Raw genomic sequence first — 25,591 nt, 5'->3', positions numbered from 1 at the left:
ACTACGGACTACGAGAAATAGATTTACCGGTAAGTAAAATCTTATTTTCTCTAACGTCCTAGTGGATGCTGGGGACTCCGTAAGGACCATGGGGATTATACCAAAGCTCCCAAACGGGCGGGAGAGTGCGGATGACTCTGCAGCACCGAATGAGCAAACACAAGGTCCTCCTCAGCCAGGGTATCAAACTTATAGAACTTTGCAAAAGTGTTTGAACCTTACCAAGTAGCCGCTCGGCAAAGCTGTAATGCCGAGACCCCTCGGGCAGCCGCCCAAGAAGAGCCCACCTTCCTTGTGGAATGGGCCTTAACTGATTTAGGCAGTGGCAATCCAGCCGCAGAATGAGCCTGCTGAATCATGTTACAGATCCAGCGAGCAATAGTTTGCATTGAAGCAGGCGCCCCAAGCTTGTTGGAAGCATACAGGATAAACAAAGATTCTGTTTTCCTGACCCTAGCCGTTCTGGCTACATAAACCTTCAAAGCCCTGACCACATCAAGTAACTCGGAATCCTCCAAGTCCATAGTAGCCACAGGCACCACAATAGGTTGGTTTATATGAAAGGATGAAACCACTTTCGGCAGAAATTGTGGGCGGGTTCGCAATTCCGCTCTATCCGCATGGAAAATCAGATAAGGGCTTTTATGTGACAAAGCCGCCAACTCTGACACACGCCTAGCCGAAGCCAAGGCTAGTAGCATGACCACCTTCCACGTGAGATATTTCAATTCCACCGTTTTGAGTGGTTCAAACCAGTGTGATTTCAGGAAACTCAACACCACGTTAAGATCCCAAGGTGCCACTGGAGGCACAAAAGGGGGCTGAATATGCAGCACTCCCTTTACAAACGTCTGAACTTCAGGCAGAGAAGCCAGTTCTTTTTTTGAAAGAAAATGGATAGGGCCGAAATCTGGACCTTAATGGAACCCAATTTTAGGCCCAAAGTCACCCCCGACTGTAGGAAGTGAAGGAAACGGCCCAGCTGGAATTCCTCTGTAGGGGCATTCCTGGCCTCACACCAAGCAACATATTTTCGCCATATACGGTGATAATGTTGAGCCGTCACATCCTTCCTAGCCTTTATCAGCGTAGGAATGACCTCATCCGGAATGCCTTTTTCTGCTAGGATCCGGCGTTCAACCGCATGCCGTCAAACGCAGCCGCGGTAAGTCTTGGAACAGACAGGACCCCTGTTGCAACAAGTCCTGTCTTAGAGGAAGAGGCCACGGGTCCTCTGTGAGCATTTCTTGCAGATCTGGATACCAAGTCCTTCTTGGCCAATCCGGAACAATGAGTATTGTTCTCACTCCTCTTTTTCTTATGATTCTCAGCACCTTGGGTATGAGAGGAAGAGGAGGAAATATATAGACCGACAGGAACACCCACGGCGTCACCAGTGCGTCCACAGCTATCGCCTGAGGGTCTCTTGACCTGGTGCAATACTTCTGTAGCTTTTTGTTGAGGCGGGATGCCATCATGTCCACCTGTGGCAGTTCCCACCGACTTGCAACCTGTGTGAAGACTTCTTGATGAAGTCCCCACTCTCCCGGGTGGAGGTCGTGCCTGCTGAGGAAGTCTGCTTCCCAGTTGTCCACTCCCGGAATGAACACTGCTGACAGTGCACTTACGTGATTCTCCGCCCAGCGAATAATTCTGGTGGCTTCTACCATCGCCACCCTGCTCCTTGTGCCGCCTTGGCGGTTTACATGAGCCACTGCGGTGATGTTGTCTGACTGAATCAGAACCGGTTGGTCGCGAAGTAGGGACTCCGCTTGACGTAGGGCGTTGTATATGGCCCTTAGTTCCAGGATGTTGATGTGAAGGCAAGTCTCCTGACTTGACCACAGACCTTGGAAATGTCTTCCCTGTGTGACTGCCCCCCACCCTCGGAGGCTTGCATCCGTGGTCACCAGGACCCAGTCCTGAATGCCGAATCTGCGACCCTCGAGAAGGTGAGCACTCTGCAGCCACCACAGGAGAGACACCCTGGCCCTGGGGGATAGGGTGATTAACCGATGCATCTGAAGATGTGATCCGGACCACTTGTCCAGTAGATCCCATTGAAAGATCCTCGCATGGAACCTGCCGAAGGGAATGGCCTCGTATGACGCCACCATCTTTCCCAGGACTCGCGTGCAGTGATGCACCGACACCTGTTTTGGTTTTAATAGGTTTCTGACCAGCGTCATGAGTTCCTGAGCCTTCTCCATCGGGAGATAAACCCTCTTCTGGTCTGTGTCTAGAATCATGCCCAGGAAAGGTAGACGAGTCGTAGGAATCAACTGCGACTTTGGAATATTTAGAATCCAGCCGTGTTGTTGTAACACTTCCAGAGAGCGTGCTACGCTGATCAGCAACTGCTCTCTTGACCTCGCTTTTATGAGGAGATCGTCCAAGTATGGGATAATTGTGACCCCTTGCTTCCGCAGGAGTACCATCATTTCCGCCATTACCTTGGTAAATATTCTCGGTGCCGTGGAGAGACCAAACGGCAACGTCTGAAATTGGTAATGACAATCCTGTACCACAAATCTGAGGTACGCCTGATGAGGTGGATAAATGGGGACATGAAGGTAGGCATCCTTTATGTCCAGAGACACCATAAAATCCCACCCTTCCAGGCTTGCGATGACCGCTCTGAGCGATTCCATCTTGAACTTGAACCTTTTCAGGTATATGTTCAGGGATTTTAAATTCAATATGGGTCTGACCGAACCGTCCGGTTTCGGTACTACAAACAAGGTCAAATAATAACCCTTCCCTTGTTGAAGGAGGGGAACCTTGACCACCACCTGTTGTAGATACAATTTGTGAATTGCAGTTAACACTATTTCCCTCTCTAAAGGGGAAGCTGGCAGGGCCGATTTTAGGTATCGGTGAGGGGGCATCTCTTCGAATTCCAGCTTGTATCCCTGAGACACAATCTCTATTGCCCAGGGATCCAACTGGGAGTGAACCCACTTGTGGCTGAAATTTCGGAGACGCGCCCCCACCGGGCCTAGCTCCGCCTGTGGAGCCCCAGCGTCATGAGGTGGATTTAGTGGAAGCCGGGGAGGACTTCTGCTCCTGGGAACTAGCTGCGTTGTGCAGCTTCCTTCCTCTGCCCCTGCCTCTGGCAAGAAAGGACGCACCTCGGACTTTCTTGCCTTTTTGTGATCGAAAGGACTGCATTTGGTAATACGGTGCTTTCTTAGGTTGTGAGGAAACATATGGCAAAAAATGTGACTTTCCAGCAGTAGCTGTGGAGACCAGGTCCGAGAGACCCTCCCCAAACAATTCCTCACCCTTGTAAGGTAAAACCTCCATGTGCCTTTTTGAGTCGGCATCGCCTGTCCATTGCCGAGTCCACAGGACCCTTCTGGCAGAAATCGACATAGCATTTATTCTAGAGCCCAGTAGACTAATGTCTCTTTGAGAATCTCTCATATATAGGACAGCGTCTTTTATATGCCCCAGGGTCATTAATATAGTATCCTTGTCTAAGGTATCAAGTTCCTCAGATAAGGTATCCGTCCATGCTGCTACAGCACTACACACCCAGGCCGACGCAATTGCCGGCATCAGTAAGGTACCTGAATGTGTATAAATGGACTTCAGGGTACCCTCTTGCTTTCTATCCGCAGCATCTTTTAGGGTGGCCGTATCCTGTGACGGCAGGGCTACCCTCTTGGATAAGCGTGTTAAAGCTTTGTCCACCCTAGGGGAGGATTCCCAGCGTAACCTGTCCGTTGGCGGGAAAGGATACGCCATAAGCATCCGTTTGGAAATCTGCAGTTTTTTATCTGGAGATTCCCAAGCCTTTTCACATAACTCATTTAGCTCGTGTGAAGGGGGGAAGGTCACCACCTGCCTTTTTTCCCCATACATATGAACCCTCTTGTCAGGGACTGGGGTTTCCTCTGTGATGTGCAACACATCCTTAATTGCTATAATCATATAACGGATGGATTTAGCCAATTTAGGCTGTAACTTTGCATCATCGTAATTGACACTGGAGTCAGAATCCATGTCGGTATCTGTGTCAACAATTTGGGATAGTGGGCGCTTCTGAGACCCTGACGGCCTCTGCGACATAGGATCAGGCACGGGCTGAGACCCTCACTGTCCTAAGGCTTCAGTTTTATCCAACCTTTTATGCAAGGAATTAACATTATCATTTAAAACCTTCCACATATCATCCAATCAGGTGTCTGCGCCGTCGGCGGAGACACCACATTCATTTGCTCCCGCTCTGTTTCCACATAGCCTTCCTCGTCAAACATGTCGACACAACGTACCGACACACCACACACCCAGGGAATGCTCTTTTTGAAGACAGTTCCCCCACAAGGCCCTTTGGAGAGACAGAGAGAGAGTATGCCAGCACACACCCCAGCGCTATATAACCCAGGAATAACACAGTAACTTAATGTTAACCCAGTAGCCGCTGTTATAATGATTTTTGCGCCTAATTATGTGCCCCCCCTCTCTTTTTACCCTCTTCTACCGTGTATCTGCAGGGGAGAGCCTGGGGAGCTTCCTCTCAGCGGAGCTGTGGAGAAAAAATGGCGCTGGTGAGTGCTGAGGAAGAAGCCCCGCCCCCTCAGCGCCGGGCTTCTGTCCCGCTTTAATGTACAATATTTTGGCGGGGGCTCATACATATATACAGTGCCCAAGTGTATACATGCAAAACTTTTGCCAAGAGGTCCTAATTGCTGCCCAGGGCGCCCCCCCCCCCCCCCCCCTGCGCCCTGCACCCTTACAGTGACCGGAGTATGTGGGTGTGTGTGGGAGCAATGGCGCACAGCTGCAGTGCAGTGCGCTACCTCAGTGAAGACTGGAGTCTTCTGCCGCCGATTTCGAAGTCTTCTTGCTTCTTATGCTCACCCGGCTTCTGTCATCCGGCTCTGCGAGGGGGACGGCGGCGCTGCTCTGGGATCGGACGACGAGGGTGAGATCCTGTGTACGATCCCTCTGGAGCTAATGGTGTCCAGTAGCCTAAGAAGCAGGACCTATCTGCAGAGAGTAGGGCTGCTTCTCTCCCCTCAGTCCCACGATGCAGGGAGTCTGTTGCCAGCAGAGCTCCCTGAAAATAAAAAACCTAACAAACTACTTTCTTACAGCAAGCTCAGGAGAGCTCACTGAACAGCACCCAGCTCGTCCGGGCACAGATTCAAACTGAGGTCTGGAGGAGGGACATAGAGGGAGGAGCCAGAGCACACCATAGTCTAAATTCTTTCTTAAAGTGCCCATGTCTCCTGCGGAGCCCGTCTATTCCCCATGGTCCTTACGGAGTCCCCAGCATCCACTAGGACGTTAGAGAAAATATTTTAGACAATAATCGGTGACCTAGACACAAGTATGTATTCATTTCGCAAATCAGACACTTGACTATATTTGGGGAAGACAGTGATAAAGCCTAATATTTATCCTATATAACACACTATAAAGAGGTTAAGAGACACAGTACGCAATTGGCGCACGAGGTACCGTAAGGGTACGCCCTTAGCGTAGCGGATGCTGTATCGGGAGCGAGCCGCTCGAGCGACACAAACGCTCGCGAGAATACGCTGTTGGTATCGGGCACACTATAGGTGAGCGACTACCGTAATGCTACGCTATCAGCGTAGCGGACGCTCGAGACCACGAGGAGATCACGAGCGGCGCAGACGCTCACGAGATAACAATCAGTAGACCTTGAATATAACACACAGAAAGGATATTCTTATACTGTAGACCTTGTACTGAAACACTGTAGCGATATAACGCTGCTTAACCTTGTTTACACTAAAGCTGTTTGAGCGATAGAGACGCTCCTATTACCCTCTGCAATATAATGAACACACAATACCGTGCTAAGGATCCAACACCTTTACTATCAAGCTTTAAGTTATATCGAAAAGGGGAAAAACAGTTTACAAGTCATACACTACATACTAACATATAAATCTAACAGAATATCTAGACATAAACATACAATAATATTACAATCTTAAACTAAACAAAAAAGAGAGAATGAGAGAATGTGGCCAATACAAACAAAGAGCGAGATGATTACAGAGAATTACTTACACACACACACACTGGGAACGATCGCAGCGCAGCCTGGTACCAGACCCCAAGTTTGTCAATATGAAAAACCCTTTGTGGAGAGAGTGGGGGAGCTGTTCAGGCTTGCTGACCTTATATACACTACACACAATACAGTACAATGGTCCCTACATTCTTATTGTTCATTGGACACAGGAATCCGTCTCCGCATTATAACAAAAGGTCATAGGTTGGTTCATACAGGTGGGCTGTGACTATTCCTAACTGCTCAGGTGGGTGGGAAACTGGGTTTCCCGCCGCATGGGTAATAAAGTGCAAATATAGTAAATGTCCATAAACTTCTTATGTCCATAACTATACGCACGAGCGATTAATCCGCTTCAAACCAACACCGGAATATTGCTAATTATATTCTCTTCCGATGGATACTAAACACCACTGTGTAACCCCTGTCTGACCCTTCGTATCAAACAAAGAGGGATCTCTTTGTCCCCGAACATGCTATATTAACTAAACTTTCAGATTCTATCAAAGGGACCATAATCTACAAAATACATTATATGACTAAAATATGTTACGATTGAGTCGCCCGCTAGACGAACATAAACTCTACCGTAAATGCGCATACCGCGCGCTTGCGGGTGCACGCAACTGAGAGTATGCGCACGCACGGGAGGGCTCATGCACACGCAGCAGGCACTCGCATGAGGTGCATATATGGCAGCGTGTAGCGTGATATTTTTCTGACTTTGACAACAGGGAGGAGGACGAGACATCCTCTATGGGGGTCATTCCGAGTTGTTCGCTCGCAAGCTGCTTTTAGCAGCTTTGCACACGCTAAGCCGCCGCCTACTGGGAGTGAATCTTAGCTTATCAAAATTGCGAACGAAAGATTAGCAGAATTGCGAATAGACACTTCTTAGCAGTTTCTGAGTAGCTCCAGACTTACTCGGCATCTGCGATCAGTTCAGTCAGTTTCGTTCCTGGTTTGACGTCACAAACACACCCAGCGTTCGCCCAGACACTCCTCCGTTTCTCTAGCCACTCCCGCGTTTTTCCCAGAAACGGTAGCGTTTTTTCGCACACACCCATAAAACGGCCAGTTTCCGCCCAGAAACACCCACTTCCTGTCAATCACATTACGATCACCAGAACGAACAAAAAAACCTCGTAATGCCTTGAGTAAAATACTTAACTACATAGCAAATTTACTTGGCGCAGTCGCACTGCGGACATTGCGCATGCGCATTAGCGACTAATCGCTCCGTTGCGAGAAAAAAATAACGAGCGAACAACTCGGAATGACCCCCTATATGCACTCGGCGGTCACGGGACCACTGGTTGGGTGTGGGACAACATTTAACCTATAGAGTATGCTGGGACAGTGCTTTGGCCTATAATGTCTGATTTGCGATGAACATTTCACACATACATGTACCTACGTCTTTGTACACTGATGTTTGGATTCGATTGAGGTTCTGCTGGGTAGATGAAGAAGACACAAACAAATCGTGAAAGTGACATATAAAATTTTCATGATCTATATATTCCTATCATTTTCTGAACATTGTTTCCATTTCTGGAACGTATGCTAGGTCTGTTTAATAATTGAACAAGGGTTATAAGTAGTGATGAGCGGATTCGGTTTTACTCGGTTCTCAAAACCGAATCTTATTGGCTATCCAAAACACGTGACATCAGTGAGCCAATAAGATTCGGTTTTGAGAACAGAGTAAAACCGAGTAAAACCGAATCCGCTCATCACTAGTTATAAGTAGTGTCCTTCCTAAATAACATAAACCTTCAGAGTTTGGGGAGAGCCACTCATAAACCTTTCTTCCACATATGTTAATGAGCTCTTTATCTGCAATGTGTGAATAGCCATTGTCTGATTGTTCCTGATTACCTCCGAACTCCACAACTACTAGACCTTTGATTTTTTTTCTCTGGCTTTAACAATCTGATCGGCTAATCCTGGGATCCTATAAGGAAATCACTCCATCCTCCAGAACCAGTTCCAGTCCCACACTCAACTAAAAAAAAAACCTCACAAAAATAGAATATCCTGAAAAAAATGTTTGTCAGCGGGAAAGAGGGAAAAGAGAAATAGAACAAAACAACTCTTGTTCATAACAAATCAATTACAATGACTGGTCTTTCTGCAATCCTTTAGTACGCTCAGGTAGTGTTCAACAGTGCCGCCTCTCAGTCTTCACGGAACAGAGTCTCTGGTGATACTTTTGCGATCTCACTCCATTTAAGAGTTCCTTCCGGACTACCGACTTTCCTGCAATGGGAATTGTGGACCCAAGTCTCTCTCTCGGCTACTTTCACTGGGATAGTGCTGTCAACAAAACTTGGTAGGGTCCTTCCCACCTGTCTATTAGGCAATCTGAGCGTAAGAACAATCACACAGTCTCTTGGTTCACAAACAAGACAGTTAGTATTTGGCATACCAGCAATCAACAGTTTCAAGTTCTTTTGTCAAGTTCTCAAATGCTGGCTCATCACAATAAGGTACTGTACTGTCACCTCATTGGTGTATTTCAGATCATTGTGCGGATCAATCATGACATGAGGTTGTCTTCCAAAACAACAAAAAAACACAAATACAAAAACAAATTTCGAAGAGGGTGATTCGTTAAGTGAAGATCTGGGAGTGGTTCTGATGCTACATAATACTAGTGGCAGTATCTATGATCACAATAGTACAATTTCAAGCTTTGCTCCTACTTCTAGGGGTACCATTATCTACACACAAATTTCTGCGCAATTTTTCTTTGCGGTAAACACAGCAGCATCCGTGGCGGCAGGAAATTCCTCTACCCAGTTTGAGAAAACATCAGTGCACACCAATACATAACAATAATTCCTAAAGGGTGTTAACTGTACGAAGTCATTGTGTGTTTGCAATGTAAAGTACCATGAGCATAACTGAAAAAAAAAAAAAAAAACCTCTAGAGGAGAGAAAGAAGAAGAAAATGAAAAAGAAAATGTCAGGTTTGCCATTCACCAACAGGCATATCAGTGTCTATACAAAATTTCCCTTCACCAGTATTCTCATCCTTCCTCCACCCTTTGTGCATGACAAGGCACACTGCAGTAATACTGGTGTTATCGTGCTGTTGAGATATACTGGGTTCGGGCAGAACTCTGAAGGACCTAGGCATGTGGAGCTTGAACTGTATTTGGGTCCATGTATTGTACCACCCTGTGTGAACGCAAAAGATGAAGAGGAAACTGTAGAGAAACAGAATAGAGGTTGGTGACAGATGAGTTTGTAGAGGTGGAGAAGATTTTATAAAAATTTGACAACTGGATTGGGCACTACGGGGAAGTGATTCTCTACTTGGTCTACAGCCTTTAAAAAATTTTCCTGTGTTTATCGTATCGCTATTGGGACTATCCCAGCCATCAATCCAGTGTCCTGTCCATCCTAAGTTCATAGGGAACCCGGTATCTGTGAGATAATTTCCTCTACCTGTGATGGACATGCATCTAGAACAGTAGAATGCAACATTAGGCATATCCAAGAAGACACCCTCAGGAGTACAATATATGACACACCGCATTTTACACAATAAGTCTCTGCTGAGTAGATTTGTCGGAGCCGATGCAGCCAGCAGAAAAGAATGTTTGGTTTGCAAGGGCCCTATCGTAATCTCTGCAGGTCTACTCAAAGGGTATTGTTGCACCGTTCCTGTTACTCCCATTGCCCGAATCTGTGTTTTCTATATGGCTTATGATTCCTTACTATATGTCCCTTGGTCCCATCTATGTGTTTAATGATGTGGCTTGTGTTTTCTGTCTAGGGGGTCTATATTGACTATGTGTCCTACTACTCCTACAATCTCTGGCAAAATGCCCTTTATTTCTACAAATGTAACATATTATTGACCATTAGGGATCTGGGGTTTGGACTGATGGGTCTTATCTGTATGTGCTAGTATACTTACCGTCCTCAACCTCTCCACCTGTTGTTCTCTGCGCCTAGCACTATTCTTGTGATGTTCAATAGCACACTTTCCAAGATTAGTTACTGTGACCCCTTTCCAATTTGGCAAAGAAGTCTGCACCCTGACCCTCAATGCCTTATTGAGCCCGTCCATTAGCACAGAGACAGCCACCTCCCATTTTCCGAATTAGTGCTTACCAGTGATCTTATCCAGATGGAGAGTTTTCTATTACTGCAAAAGACCAAAAAAAAAATGTAACCAGCTTCTAGGTCATGCGAAGTATTCATTCAATCCTTATCATCCTGTATTAAGGGGTCTGTACATGGTCCAACAAACATTTCCGAGCTCATCTTGACTAGGGGCATTACTAGGAATGAATACTTCTTATATGGTAACTGAAAGAACTACCCGGGGGTTACCTTGTCTCTATCCGCTTTCCTACTGGCAAATACTAATGTGCGGACAGGTTTTTCTCCATTTCTGACGTTAATTTCTTGATTTTTGTTTTATCTTTTGGGTTTTACTATATATGTACACGAGCGATACCATATTTACCTGATCCACTGGTCTCAGCCACTTCCCCCACAGGCTACTGCTCTTCTTTTACCGGTTGGATACTCCTCTGGGTGCATGAGAAATGGATGAAAACAATCAGGTCACCTTCTCCTCCTAAATAAAACTTCAACATTCATTAGTACATATATAGGTTACAGTCATATTTTTCATATTTTTATTATTTTATATAGTTTGTATGCTGGCCGTAACTGCTTCCACATCTACATAAGGCGGTGTACTTGCATTCTCTTTTTTCTTCCTACTTGTTTATTGTTGTTACAAGTTCAAACAGTTCTTATATTTCCATTCTTGTCTTATATGACTTTGGTTAGACATACCACCTGCAATACCTTAGGATCAAACTCACCAACCCCTCTTGCTGCCACAGGTTTAAACAATTTGTATGTCTGACCCTTTTTTTTCTGGATTTTATCAGACATATCCTTATCTTTAAGTTCTGCAATACCTCTGGTTCAAAGCTGCCTATCCCAGGTAATGATACCCGATCTTTGTCAGTCATACGTAACCATTCATTGCAAAAAGCCTCCGTGTGTGAACCATATTTTTCACACATAATAAACCTCGCTGACCCTCTCGGCCGCGGCTCTTCAACCTGAACCCTGGCTACTAAACGTCCCTTAGTTGAGCAACTGGCTCCCATAATTGTGGGCCTTTTCCCACAAACACCAAAATACTCCATATAAGTCGACGGTGAAAGTTCTCCGAGCGCTTCCACCCACTCTCGCCCACGTTGGCCGGTACTACCATAAACTGTCGATAGCGAAGGCGATGTACCCAACGTAGGGCCCCTATTGACCTATATTTACTGGAAGTTTTTAGTAATAACTTACCCTTTCCAGTAAAATATCTGTCGTTGGAGATTTTCCTGAGAGAGACCAGCGAAAACTCCCTATGCACTTTTTATACACAAATCACGCTTGCGTATGCTCTACACGGCGCTAATGATACCGCAATTTTACGCAAAAGCTCATAAAAAGGGTATCAAGTTGCGCCATATTTCGCACCCACAAACGCTCGGTCCAATCGCACAGCGTATAGGTACTTGTTACCTATCTGCCGTACGACCACTGGAATCGAATCACAAGCTGCGAAACCTCAGCCGGAGCGTATTAAAAAAAACTATATGGGTCACAATTCACAATTCCCTACCATGCTCCTGTGTAAGTCTCCCCACGACTTACGTATTTCAATCTATACTAACGTGAGTCAGCCGCCTCACATCACCAAGCCTCCACTCACTTGGTGTACCACACGACGGGATCCCGAATTCCGGGGTTCAACCCACTCACTCCTACGTTCGCTCACTCAAATACACTTGTTTTTTTTTTTCTGTACAGAAAATTTTCACTCGTTCTGATTGGCAGCTTTACCCCCAGAGGCAATACAGTTTAAACAAAAGTTTTATACTAATCTGCTTTAGAAACCGGGTAGTTTTGTGCTATTGTAGCATGGCTACTATCCCACCTTAATTGAACAAATATTGTGTGGTTTTATTATGCGCACACAACCCTACGCAAGCTTGCGTAATTACGCAACCGTGCGTACCTCTGTGCCACGTGTGCGGCCTTGCGCCACGTGCACGTTTTTGTACGCTGTCCTCACGTTCCGTACCAATGTGCGTACGCAATAAAACAAATCACACAACTCTATAAATGTGAGCAATTATAATCGCTCACTTAACACAACACCCCAGTTTTTTCTTAACCAGGTCAGAACTGCGTTTGTGTCTTTACACTTCTTTAAATACATTTATTTCAAATTTACCTATATAGTAACAAATGTATCCGATTTTCACACAGATCTATAATGACTGCAATAATCTATAATTTAAATGACATGATTCAGATTGGATGGCTATCTTGCAGAACATACACTGATATAAATATACACATAATTATAATAATATTATATATATGTATCATTCACTAGCCTTCTATGTGACACCTTACCTCTTATTTGTATATCAAAGCTATTTGCTTTTCACTGCTAAAAAAAACAGTTACACGGGTTAATTTGCATTTCAATGGCTATCCTCCCTAGTAAGCAGATTCTACAAGTCTTGGAAGGAAAAAGAAAAAAACAAAACAAAGCCCTTTCTTTCCTTTTTATATCTGTGTGCAATTTCTTACACCAAGCCAAGCATTTATCTCACCATTTACTCTCACTAGGCCCAATTGAAACTATTTGTAATTGACTATGGCATGAGTTAAATAAATGCATTGGTAACTCATAAATGGTGCTTGATGTGACAAAGGAAACTGATTGTTCTGAGCAGACTGAAAATCAGCTATTTAGAAAATGACCTTCCTAAAATGGCCACTGCTCCTCCCCCTTCCACATCCATGAGGTTTACACAAGATGGTGGACAGGCCATGTGGTTAGTCCAAAATAGAGGACAGACCATGCGGCTTCCTTTGTCACAAAGAAATCACACATTATTCAAGCACCAGAAGTTATTTTAGGCCTGAGTTTAAAAAAAAAAAACTATATCAAGGCTATGCAGCAACTTTTAAATGTACTTTTAAATCTACTTAACAGATCAACAATCCAATCTGAATCAAACACAATATGACTTATTTGAACTTTGTTTTGCAACAATAAAAATACGCTTTAGCATCTTAAATATTATGAGAAACACATTGTCCCTTGAATTTTCATATCATTGGCTTCCTGGTAACACAACAATACACGTGGATGTTATTCATCAGCGTCGCGATGCGTCCATCGGAGCCGGTCGATCACAGCTGCGTTTGTAATGTACAGTGCATCATTAAGACCATGATATCCCGGACGAGCCCACATCTGTAAATACCAAATTGCTTTCTAGCAAATATTTAAAATGCCCGCTCTAATATATATTGTAAATGCCTACACCTCTTATTACCATGTGCCATGAATGTGCGCTATACATAGCAAAACACTGCATCCCATAAGAGAAAGCAATACACCCACACATTATCTGAGTTCCAAAGCTCATTGATGTATATATTTGTTATTAAAAGGATATGGATTCAATATATCACAATGTACAGTATACATATAGTTACATGATTACAATTCATACAGTAAGCAGTTAATACATACAGTTACAGTCCAGCATACCATACCATTCCCTCAATGCATCTTCCTCTTAATATATCTCTCTCAGCAAATAAATACAGGAACTGGTCTAGAAACCCCTCATCATCGTCTGGGACAAAACAGCAACTGGCCACTGTGTGTCTCTGTAATGTGTTATCTAGTTTTGGGGGAGAGAACTTTCTCATTCATGATGAGTCACTAGTCTGTTCGTATGCTAAACAGGTTCAGCCTTGAAGACATCAAAAGGGGCTGGCCTGAGCTTCCTGTCCACTACCTGTTTCTATAAATGTCTATTGTCCTAATAAAAATGACTTTAGCTTTCATAAATTTAGTCATAACTATTTGTTGCAATGTCCTACAACTTAATAACAAGTATCAAATGAATCTACACATTAATCTGCTTGCTTTAATACCAAATATGACAGGTGTATCTTGCTTCGTTCCAATAATACACACTCCGTTATATAATTTAAAATCATTATGATGTCTGGCGCTTGATATTATTATAATTATGTACTGTATGAAATAAGTGTCGAATCCATCTCTGTGGCATGTCCGTGTAAATGCGTGTGTTACCATATATTGCTGTGCTCGCTGCGCGTATTTGCAAGTATAGCGACTTATGTGTGGAGTCTGTATGTTCTTTCTATGTAATATTTTTTTTTACTTCGATAATGTAAACCTAGTACTGTTAATTATGTAATTAAAGAAATAAAAACATGGGCCACATACCTTTTCGACAGAATCTCTAACATGAGGTAGCTCTCCTTTGCCAAGCATGGTGGGTGTTGGTATCACACGTGCTTTGAATTTTTCTGTCTAGTATAGGAAACCAGCCAGCTTTTTGACTACCTGGGAAGATGGGCGGATTATTGAATACACTGTTACCATGACTCCCTAACAGATCTACACTATGATGTGGTACTTCAGTCTTTTTCACCTTAGTTTTCAGTAGTGATTTGGTGGTAATTGTTTCCACACCAGGCAAATATCTGAATTAGACTTTGAAATAAATGTAGCAAGTGTGGTGAGAGGGGTTGTCCCTCAACTGAATTACCCACATTCCTGTGGGATCAGCTCCCTCCAAGGAAAGCCAAAGTAAAACCTGTGTAGTCTGCACTGGCAGTGGAGGTTTGGAATTCTGGGTTTTCCAAGCTGCACAGATCCAGTAGGAATTCATCACCGAGAGAAAGACATTATTTATTATTTTATTAACAGTTTCTTATATAGCGCAGCAAATTCCGTTGTGCTTTACAATTGGAAATAACAATGATATAACAAAACTGGGTAGTAACAAACAGTCATAGAGGTAGGAAGGCCCTGCTCAAAAGCTTACAATCTATAGGGAAATAGGCATGTATACATAATGATAGGTGCTATCTATTGCATAGATGTCCACCAGATTGCAAAGGTTCTTGGTGGGCTGAATGACATGGTCATACAGCAATGATGACATACACCCAGTGTTCTGTGCACTGATGCTGAATAGCAGCCAGTTAGTATGCCGTAGTCTCCTTAGTGCCAGGGACTGATGATATAGGCCAGAGGTTCCCAAACTGTGTGCCATGGCTCCCTGGGGTGCCTCGGGACACTTGCAGGGGTGCCCTGGGTTGGTGGTCCAGGACCAATTCAAGTTATTCATGGTCAATATAATAGGCAAAACCAGTGCTGGTGGCTGCCAGTCATAAAATATGTGGCCAAACAGAAGCAAATCTTGTCCCTCACCACACAACTGACCCGAAGGATGACATATAAACGCAATCTACTTACCGTAATATAATATTTCTTTCTAAATTTCTCAATAAGAAATTTTTGGCCTAGGGGTGCAGTGAAAAAAATTCTGATATTTTAGGGCGCCGTGATTCAAAAAAGTTTGGAAACCACTGATATAAGCTGTGCCAGAGGAGAACAGCAGATTGTGGCTGCAGGCCATTGCAGCAGACTGATTATTAAGCACCTTAGTACTGGGACATTTACTTTGACCTGTTTGTTTATTTTATGTGACTGTTTGTCCAAGCCTGTGTCTATGCAAGTTAAAGTGCAGTGTTTGCTGCTATTAAAGACAGTGCCTAATCGAGAATCTCCCTGACGTGAGTGCTTATTTCTACAATGAAATTAAATTGCGGACGCATCGAACGAAGGTTGACCCCTGGCAATACAGAAAAAACACCACTAGTCCAGGCGCTAATCAATTAATCATAATACTCATTTATAATTTATAATATAATTTTAAGCTGCAACCTCCGTCCAGCTGTACCTGTGTTCGTACAGCTAAAATTGATTATAAGGTAGGGAGCTCCCTTGTTCTCCCTCCTCAACAACCAAATAAATACACAAAAGAAATGACTGATTGCGCTATATCACCAGGTGCGTATATGAATAAAGACACATTAAAAATCACCTTTCTGGTTTTTATTTTAGTTCAAAAAATATATATATCACAAATGAAAATATATTAAAAAAACTCAATATGCATGCATATTCATTATGAGCTCATTCTAAAACTGTGACACTAATTCTCTATTTAAGCATCCAGTGCTCAGATCTGTTGTTAAGAACAGTTATTTCTTCCACTGATGTATTGTGAATAAAAAGTAACTTGTGTTCCCACGGCAATGAGTGGTGTTTTTCCAAATATATTGGGACACAGTCCTCTGCATATGAACACAGTTCCTGTTAGTATACTGGCCACAGTCCGTAGACTGTCAATTTAATGACAGGTATAAGCCGCTTACCGCCGTAACCGTGAGCACGGACGTGCTGGGGAGATCCTCGCTGTGCACAGCGGCGGTGTTTAGCTCTCCCTTTGCCCGTCTCTCCTTCGTGGTGGTAGCGGTACTGAATGGTCTCTACCCCTCAGCGTGCTGGGGCCGCTTGTATGCGGACACTTGCAAAGCGGACTCTCCACCTGGCTGGCCGCGTCTCCTCTAATTGCGGTTCAGCTTAGGCGGCAGGTGTGTGAAGTCTCGTTGGTTGTCCTTAGCTCCCAGTCCGGCAGGGTAGATCCAAAAGTGGGGTGTCACTTGTCAGGGTGAACAGCAAATCCTCTCGAGACGCGGCCAGCCAGGTGGAGAGTCCGCTTTGCAAGTGTCCGCATACAAGCGGCCCCAGCACGCTGAGGGGTAGAGACCATTCAGTACCGCTACCACCACGAAGGAGAGACGGGGAAAGGGAGAGCTAAACACCGCCGCTGTGCACAGCGAGGATCTCCCCAGCACGTCCGTGCTCACGGTTACGGCGGTAAGCGGCTTATACCTGTCATTAAATTGACAGTCTACGGACTGTGGCCAGTATACTAACAGGAACTGTGTTCATATGCAGAGGACTGTGTCCCAATATATTTGGAAAAACACCACTCATTGCCGTGGGAACACAAGTTACTTTTTATTCACAATACATCAGTGGAAGAAATAACTGTTCTTAACAACAGATCTGAGCACTGGATGCTTAAATAGAGAATTAGTGTCACAGTTTTAGAATGAGCTCATAATGACTATGCATGCATATTGAGTTTTTTAATATATTCTCATTTGTGATATATATATATTTTTTGAACTAAAATAAAAACCAGAAAGGTGATTTTTAATGTGTCTTTATTCATATACGCACTTGGTGATATAGCGCAATCAGTCATTCCCTGGCAATACAGCCTGGCTGCGCTGTCAGACGGCCCGCCACCATTTTTGTAATCGGAGCGGCTGCATGCGACGTCACATAGCCACCCCGAAAACGCTCCCAGCCTCCCCCGCTCGACAAACACGCCCCCCCCCCCAACGCTGTGTCGCCGCCCTGCGAATGCCAGCCGCTGTCAATCACACTGTGGCTGCATCCTTCCGTCAATCACACTGCGGCCTCAATGTGTAAGGTCGCGCACGTGCACTGCGGACAGTGCGCGTGTGCAGACCACCCAAATGCCGCCACTGTGTATGTAGCAGGGGATTTCTATTAATTTCTCCCTGGTTCTTGTCACTGGTTTGTATGTTCTTGTTTACATTTGCAGATTAAACCACAGGAATGTGGTGTCAGCACGTGAAGTACCTGAGGGGATGCAGAATCTATCTCCTAATGATCTTCCTCTGCTGGCCATGGAGTTCTGCTTGGGAGGTGACCTGCGCAAGGTGTGTAGTACTGTTCTACCCATTTATCTGGCCAGTCAGTGAAGAACCTGAGGATCCATGTACTGACCACTACAGTGTCAGCAACTGTGATGGGTGCACTCCTCATTATCTCATTCTCAGTGTTGTGCTGCATTGGGCTCAAGGGAATGTAGTTACAATGCCGTCGGACGGGATCCAGACGGCCGGAATCCCGACCGGCAGCATAATGCCGACATAAAAATCCCGAGATCAGGATCCTGGCTTCAAAATCCTGACGCCAGGAATCCCGATGCAGTTTTAGCAGGACGCGCTCGCATCCCGCCTCAGAGGGTGGGTGGTTAGGTTTAAGTATTAGAAGGTGGTTTAGGGTACAGGGACAGGAAAGGGTTGGCTAGGTACCGGGGAGGGGGTTTTAGGCACTTACAAGGGGAGCTTAGGGTTAGGTTTAGGCAGTGGGGAAGGGAGAGTTAAGCACCACCGTGGAGGGTTTGGGTAAGGGGCAGGGGTGGGTTAGGGTACTTTTTGGTGGACTGTCTGTATTCTGATGGTCGGGATAACGCTGTTGGTATTCTGGGGGTCATTCCGACCTGGTCGCACGCAGGCTGTTTTTTGCACTGCTGCGACCAGGTAATTGCTGCCTACAGTGGAGGGGGTTTGAGCTGTGCAGAGCTGCGATCGGCTGTGCAGAGAGCTGCACAAGCAAAAAGTTTGTGCAGTCCTCTGCGCAGCTCAAGACTTACTCAGCAGCTGCGATGATCCTTCCTGGAGCTGACGTCAGGATCCCTCCCTGGAAACGTCTGGCCACGCCTGCGTTTTCTTTGACAATCCCAGAAAACGGTGAGTTGACACCCCCGGCCGGCATCTTCCTGTCAGTCTTGTAGCGTTTGCCGCTGCGAACACTTTCTTCTTTCAATCCGTCGCTGCGGTGAAGACACGCCTGCGCATTGTGGCCCGCACGCATGCGCAGTTCAAACCTGATCGCACCGCTGCGAAAAACAGCAGCGGGCGATCAAGACGGAATGACCCCCTCTGTCCGCTGGCATCCCATCCATCGGTATATCATACAGAATCTGGATCAAGAAGTGCTTAGAGCACTAAGACAACCATATAGGCCCAAATGTAATAGGCTCCAATTTTCTGGTCTCTGTGCGATTCCGGTGAGGTAGCCACTATATTTAAAGCAGCATTAATTTTAAGACAAAACCAGGCTGTTTTTGCTTTACCACCAATTACCGCTTAAAATCTTGTGGCTACCTTGCGCCAGAATCGGAACCTGTTACGTTTAGACTATAATCTTCAGATATGTACATGCTGTTTGTAGGACAGGTTCATTCCACCCTATAAACACATCTCTTAAGAGATGTGTCTGTAGGACTTTGACCCAAGAACCTCCTCATTGCGCCAGGTGAAAAGTAGGAGGAAAGAAAAACACCAGGATCAAAGTTAGTGGCAACGGTATTGGTGATTGGGACATGGAAATCAATCTGGCAATAGGAAAGGGAGTTTATATACATTTTTTATCTGGCACTGGTACATACATATATATATATATATATATATATATATATATATATATATTATTATATGATGCAGCGGCTGTGCTAAAATATGTATAAGCAGCAGGAAGCTCACTCATGCTGTGTTTTAGAGTGCACTGCGGCCATGTGTAGATATGAGCGGATTGACAAACGTTGGAGATGTATGTGAACCATCAAGTTTTCATACGTCTCTGAATTAAGTCCATTGGGTATATAATTATGGAAAACTGTGGTATTTTACAGATTTCTTTCTTTTCCTGCAGCATTTGAATCAGTACGAGAATTGCTGTGGACTGAAGGAAGGAGCAATACTGACCCTGCTGTGTGACATCTGTAAGTGTCATACTCTGCATGAACATACACATATGCTGACACATACTACATATATTTTGTAGCATTGCGCACATGAATATGTATATCATTTATGTTTAGCCAGTGTTGTGTTTTCCTACTTATGTGTCTTCCTAGCTGCTCACTTTTACTGATTCCTCTTTTTGTCCCGTCCTGATGTCTCTGAATTACTACATCCATTGCGGTTGTATGATCTCTCTGACCATCATTATTTTTCTTGCAGCCTCTGCTCTCCGTTATCTCCATGAGAACCGGATCATCCATAGAGACCTGAAACCTGAGAACATTGTCCTGCAGCAGGGAGAGTGCAGGGTAAAGCTCCTTATTAACATGGGTCACGGAAATGGGTAATGGCTTTGCAGGCTGACTGGGGAGCTGGAGGTCTTTAACACAAAGTGTATGAAATGTAGGAACAATGCAGTATGGGGACTGAAAGTGTGCGGCTGTCACAGGAGATGCATATTCCAGGAGGGTGGCAGCAAAGTCTTTGATTTAAAATTAATGGTTGAAGATGGTAAAACAAGTCAAAAGTTGGGAATGAAAGCACATAGGATTTACTGATACAATTTGGTAGACATACTATTATGAATGTAAGGGTGACATCTAGAAAGACATTGGTCTTGCTGTTAGATGGTGAATGTCATGGTACTGGCAATGTCATGGTGGAGGACACGATACTGAGACGAACATCGGTCTCTGGTGGTGGAGGAAAAATGTTGCTGGGAATGTGAGGGGGTCATGGTACATTATCAGATTTTGGATATTGTGGGGCTGGGAATGTGTGGGTTAAATCTGGGAAAACCAAGGTGTAGTTATAGGGCATGAACATTGATGATGCTGCAGTGTGAGTGTAGTATCTTCATTGTCATAGGACTGTTTATCATATGGTGGTGGGAATGTGAGGAGGGACAGGTCTGGGGTGGCATTAACCCGTTTTTAGATAACATAAGACGTGTTGCTGGGAATATGGTGGTTGTGTCTAGCAGGACATGAGGATGTACGTCTGGTGGTATGGTCTGAGAGAACATGAAATTGATAATTGTTAGGAATATAGATCTGGTTTCAGGATCACAAATATCTTCTTTGGGACAATTGTGAGTTCATCTTCTCATCTACAAACACATAAAAAAACTAACAGAATTATCATTGCTTCTTAACCCTCTCACAATCCTTTCATTTCTACACCCACTTTATCTACGCTTTTGACTCATTTCATACAATATCTACACCCATTGAGACTACACTGCTTTTCTCACCTGCATTTCTGCCATTCTTCTGCTCTGATTCCCTTACAGTCTCCTCTCCTACTTCCAGTTTCCCACAACCTAGTTATCTGCTTATCACTATGTCAAGGCTTTCTTATACTCCCCACATCACTCAGTGTCTACCTAATAATGTATCTTTATCCTTCCCCCCTAGTCTCCTACACCTCCTCCTCTGTCTCCCCTCCTTCCCTCTGTTTCCTTCCCCCTCCTTTCCTGTTACCCCACTTTCATTTACCTCTGCCCCATGGTCCTGCTACCCAACAACTCAGCGCTGCTCCCTATCTCCATTCCCTGTCACCTCCCCACACCCCCATCCACATCACACTGACCTCCCTCCCTGCCCACCTCCTGCAGTTTCCCCTCCTAGCTCAGGCACCCGTACCATCACTACACTTTCATCATCCCTGCCCTCGAAGTTAATCTCACCTCATCGCTACAGCAACCCTGATAATCTCATTCACATCTCTCCCACAAACTCATACCCCCTATTCTGTGCCCTCTGGAATGCCAGATCTGTTTGTAACAAACTGGTCCCCACTCATGACCTTTTCATTTCCAACTCCCTACACCTACTAGCCATTACTGAAACTTGGATTACGCCCTCTGACACTACTTCTCCTGCTGCTCTTTCCGCTGGGGGCCTCACATTCACACACACACCCCGACCTGGGGGTCGCCATGGGGGTGGTGTTGGGGTCCTTTTACCTTCTAGTTACTCCTACCAACTCATACCACCAGAACCATCCCTTACATTCTCTACATTTGAGGTCCATGCCATACGCCTCTTCCAACCAGTCCATCTTAGAGTAGCTGTCATTTACCGGCCTCCTGGTACTGCTTCCAAATTCATCGACAACTTTGCTTCCTGGCTTCCTCACTTCCTCTCTTCTGACATTCCCTCCATTATCCTAGGCGATTTCAACATCCCTATTGACATCCCCACACAATCCCCTGCCTCTAAACTCCTTAACCTCACCTCTTCACTTGGTCTCTCCCAGTGGACCTCCTCACCCTCCCATGTGAATGGGAGCTCACTGGATCTGGTCTTCACTCACCGCTGTAATATTTCTGTTTTTTCCAACTCCCCATTTCCCCTCTCTGACCACCACCTGCTCTCCTTTAACCTATCACTCTCGACTTCCCCATCTCTACCTCCCAAGGCTACCATCACTAAGCGTAACATTGAAGCTATTGACACCACATTCCTTTCCTCCCTGTTTGAATCGCTTCTCTCTCCTATTCTCTCTCTCTCATGCCCTGAACAAGCCACTTCCACATACAATGCATCCCTTACTTCTGCTCTTGACTCTGTTGCTCCACCAACCACTATTCACCCTCGCAAATTAACACCTCAACCCTGGCACACCAAATGCACCAGATATCTGCAAAAATGCTCACGTACTGCTGAGCGACACTGGAGGAAATCACGCTCTAAGGCAGACTTCCTTCATTTCAAACTTATGCTCTCATCCTCCAGTGCTGCCCTTTCTCTTGCAAAACAGTCATACTTCAAGAACCTCATCTCCTCCCAGTCTTCCAACCCCCGGCGCCTCTTTGCCACTCTCAACTCACTCCTCTGCCCACCTCCACCTCGTCTCCCTTCCTCACTCTCTGCTCTTGACTTTGCCACTTACTTCACATCCAAAATTGACTCCATACGTCAGGACATCACATCACACCAGACCACCAGTAACCAGCTTTCTCCCATCCCTCACCATCCCTCCCCATCCCTCGCACCTACTCTGACATCTTTCTCTCATGCATCTGGAGAGGAAGTCATGGCCCTCATTCGTTCCTGTCCCCTCACCACCTCCCCACTTGACCCTATCCCCTCCCACCTCCTCCGCTACCTCTCTCCTTCTGCTTGTTCCCATCTTTCCCACCTTCTCAATCTGTCCCTCTCAGCAGGCACTGTCCCCTCTGCCTTCAAGCATGCACTCATCTCTCCTATTCTCAAAAAACCTACACTTGATCCAAACATTCTCTCCAACTACCGACCCATCTCTCTCCTCCCTTTTGCCTCCAAACTCCTTGAGCGTATTGTCTACAACCGCCTTATTTCCTTTCTATCCTCACACTCACTGCTTGACCCATTCCAGTCTGGCTTCCGTCCTCTACACTCCACTGAAACTGCCCTTACAAAAGTATGCAATGACCTCCATGCTGCTAAATCTAAGGGACACTACTCTATACTTATTCTACTTGATCTCTCTGCTGCTTTTGACACTGTGGACCATCCTCTCCTACTGCAAATTCTTCACTCTATTGGTCTGCGTGACACTGCCCTCTCTTGGCTGTCTTCCTACCTCTCTGACCGTTCATTCTCTGTCTCTTCTCATGACTCCACCTCCCCCTCACTTCCACTAACTGTAGGTGTACCCCAAGGTTCTGTCCTTGGTCCTCTTCTCTTCTCTCTCTACACGTCCTCACTAGGTAAGCTCATTAGTTCTTTTGGTTTCCAATATCATCTCTATGCTGATGACACCCAAATCTATCTTTCCTCTCCAGACCTCTCCCCTGCTCTCCTCACTCGCATCTCCAGCTGTCTCTCTGCTACCTCTTCCTGGATGTCCCAGCGCTTTCTTAGACTTAACATGTCTAAGACAGAGCTGATCATCTTTCCTCCCTCTCGCATTACCTCACCTCCTACAATCTCACTATCTATTGATGGCACTACTATCTCCTCTAGCCCACAAGTGCGCTGTCTTGGAGTAATCCTTGACTCCTCCCTCTCCTTCAAACCACACATTCAGCACCTCTCACAAACCTGCCGTTTTCATCTAAAAAATATTTCCAGGATCAGACCCTTTCTGACCCAGGATGCTACTAAGACTCTTATCCACTCACTGGTCATCTCAAGACTGGACTACTGTAATCTGCTCCTGACTGGCATTCCTGACAAATACCTCTCTCCACTCCAATCTATCCTCAATGCTGCTGCCCGGCTCATCTTCCTCACCAAACGCACTACGTCCACCTCTCCTCTCTTACTAGACCTTCACTGGCTTCCCTTCCCTTTCAGAATCCATTTCAAACTTCTCACACTCGCTTACAAAGCCCTCACCCACTCCTCTCCCATCTACATCACTGATCTTATCTCGCTTTACACTCCCACCCGTCCTCTTCGCTCTGCTAATGCACGCCGACTCTCCTGCCTACGGATTACTTCCTCCCACTCCTACCTCCAAGATTTTTCACGTGCTGCACCACTTCTTTGGAATTCCCTACCTCTCCCCCTAAGACTCTCCACCTCTCTACAAAACTTCAAACGATCTCTCAAGACCCACTTCTTCACCAAACCCAGCCAAATCTCATCCTAACCCTCTGTCCTACACTCTCTATGTACCCCATCTGTGTCACCCCTGTCTGTCTACCCCTCCCCTTTAGAATGTAAGCTCTCACGAGCAGGGCCCTCTTCCCTCATGTGCTTATTCTCTCTTAATTTAATAATCTTCAACTGCACCACATCCAGCAGTCTTCTGCCACCTGATACTTATTCCAGTGTCATCTGCTGATGTAACTATGTTTATTTACCCTGTACTTGTCCTATACTGTCATCAACTGTAAGTTACTGTTTTCCTGTTTGATTTTTTGTTTATGTATTCTGTAATTGGGCGCTGCGGAACCCTTGTGGCGCCATATAAATAAAGGATAATAATAATAATAATATATGTGTGGACCTGGAAGAACATGACAATGATTATCAGCTTCTGGTGGACAGGATGCTGGGACAGTGATGGGGTCGCTGATCGGTGCTAGAAATATGAGTGGTACCTGTACATAATAAATAAATAAATAAATCAATAAGTAAAAAAATAAATAAAAAATAAATAACTAAATAAATATATATATATATATATATATATATATATATATATATATATTAATATGGAACTGTAATGTAAGATGGTGATTGGCCTCTCCGTGCAAAGGTATGGTTAATGCTGGGTAAAGCTGTCTCAAATTCACTTAATGTAATGTAGTTTTCTGTGTATTGGGGCAATTGTTTTATGGGTGATTGTGGGGGAAATGTATCAAGCCTTTGTAGCAGTGAAGTTGCCCATAACAACCAATGAGCTTTGTGCTAGCATTTAACAAGTATATTTTATAAATTGATAGAACATGATAGGTTGCTATGGGAAACTTATCCACTCTAGAACGCTTGACACATATTCCACTAAATGTGTATAGTAATATTCTGTTTGTTTTTAGCTGATCCATAAGATAATTGACCTGGGATATGCCAAGGAGCTGGATCAGGGCAGTGTGTGCACCTCCTTTGTGGGCACCCTGCAGTATCTGGTGAGTGTCCAACTGCACAAATCTGAGGCATTGTCATTCAGTTCATTATAGGAGATGTTTATATATATATTTCTTCTTCATCCACTAGGGGTCACTGGAGTACTCTTGGGATATGGACGGCGTAGCAGAACAAAGGCACTTAATATTTAAATTTAGAACTCTCCACCCCTCCATATCCCAGAGTACCTCAGTGTACGAACCCAGTGTTTTTTCTGTGCTCAAAGCACTAACATCGGCTTGTGGGATTCCCACACTTGTTGGAAGATTTTTATTAATTTTTCATTTTTATTTTTAATTTTTTTTTAATAGCACATCCCTTCCCAGTTTCAAGAAAAACATGGGTCCGGGATAGTGCCGCTGCACGGGCAGCGCATGGCGTGTCGGTCCTCACAAAG

General features: G+C 45.0%; 2 protein-coding genes across 2 annotated transcripts in view; both read left to right on the top strand.

The window, feature by feature from the left end:
• The window catches only part of VDAC3 (voltage dependent anion channel 3), a 524,928-nt gene that overhangs the window by 228,759 nt on the left and 270,578 nt on the right, over positions 1-25,591 (top strand). The window lies entirely within an intron of this gene.
• IKBKB (inhibitor of nuclear factor kappa B kinase subunit beta) overlaps positions 1-25,591 on the top strand; it is a 131,938-nt gene that overhangs the window by 26,287 nt on the left and 80,060 nt on the right. The window contains exons 4-7 of the mRNA XM_063931741.1: positions 17,644-17,761; positions 19,542-19,611; positions 19,853-19,941; positions 25,107-25,196. Of these exons, the coding sequence (XP_063787811.1) occupies positions 17,644-17,761; positions 19,542-19,611; positions 19,853-19,941; positions 25,107-25,196 (367 nt within the window). The remainder of the gene's footprint in view (positions 1-17,643; positions 17,762-19,541; positions 19,612-19,852; positions 19,942-25,106; positions 25,197-25,591) is intronic.

Source organism: Pseudophryne corroboree, chromosome 6 (genome assembly GCF_028390025.1).
Source record: "Pseudophryne corroboree isolate aPseCor3 chromosome 6, aPseCor3.hap2, whole genome shotgun sequence".
NCBI lineage: Eukaryota > Metazoa > Chordata > Amphibia > Anura > Myobatrachidae > Pseudophryne > Pseudophryne corroboree.
This window is presented reverse-complemented; position numbering and strand designations above follow the sequence as displayed.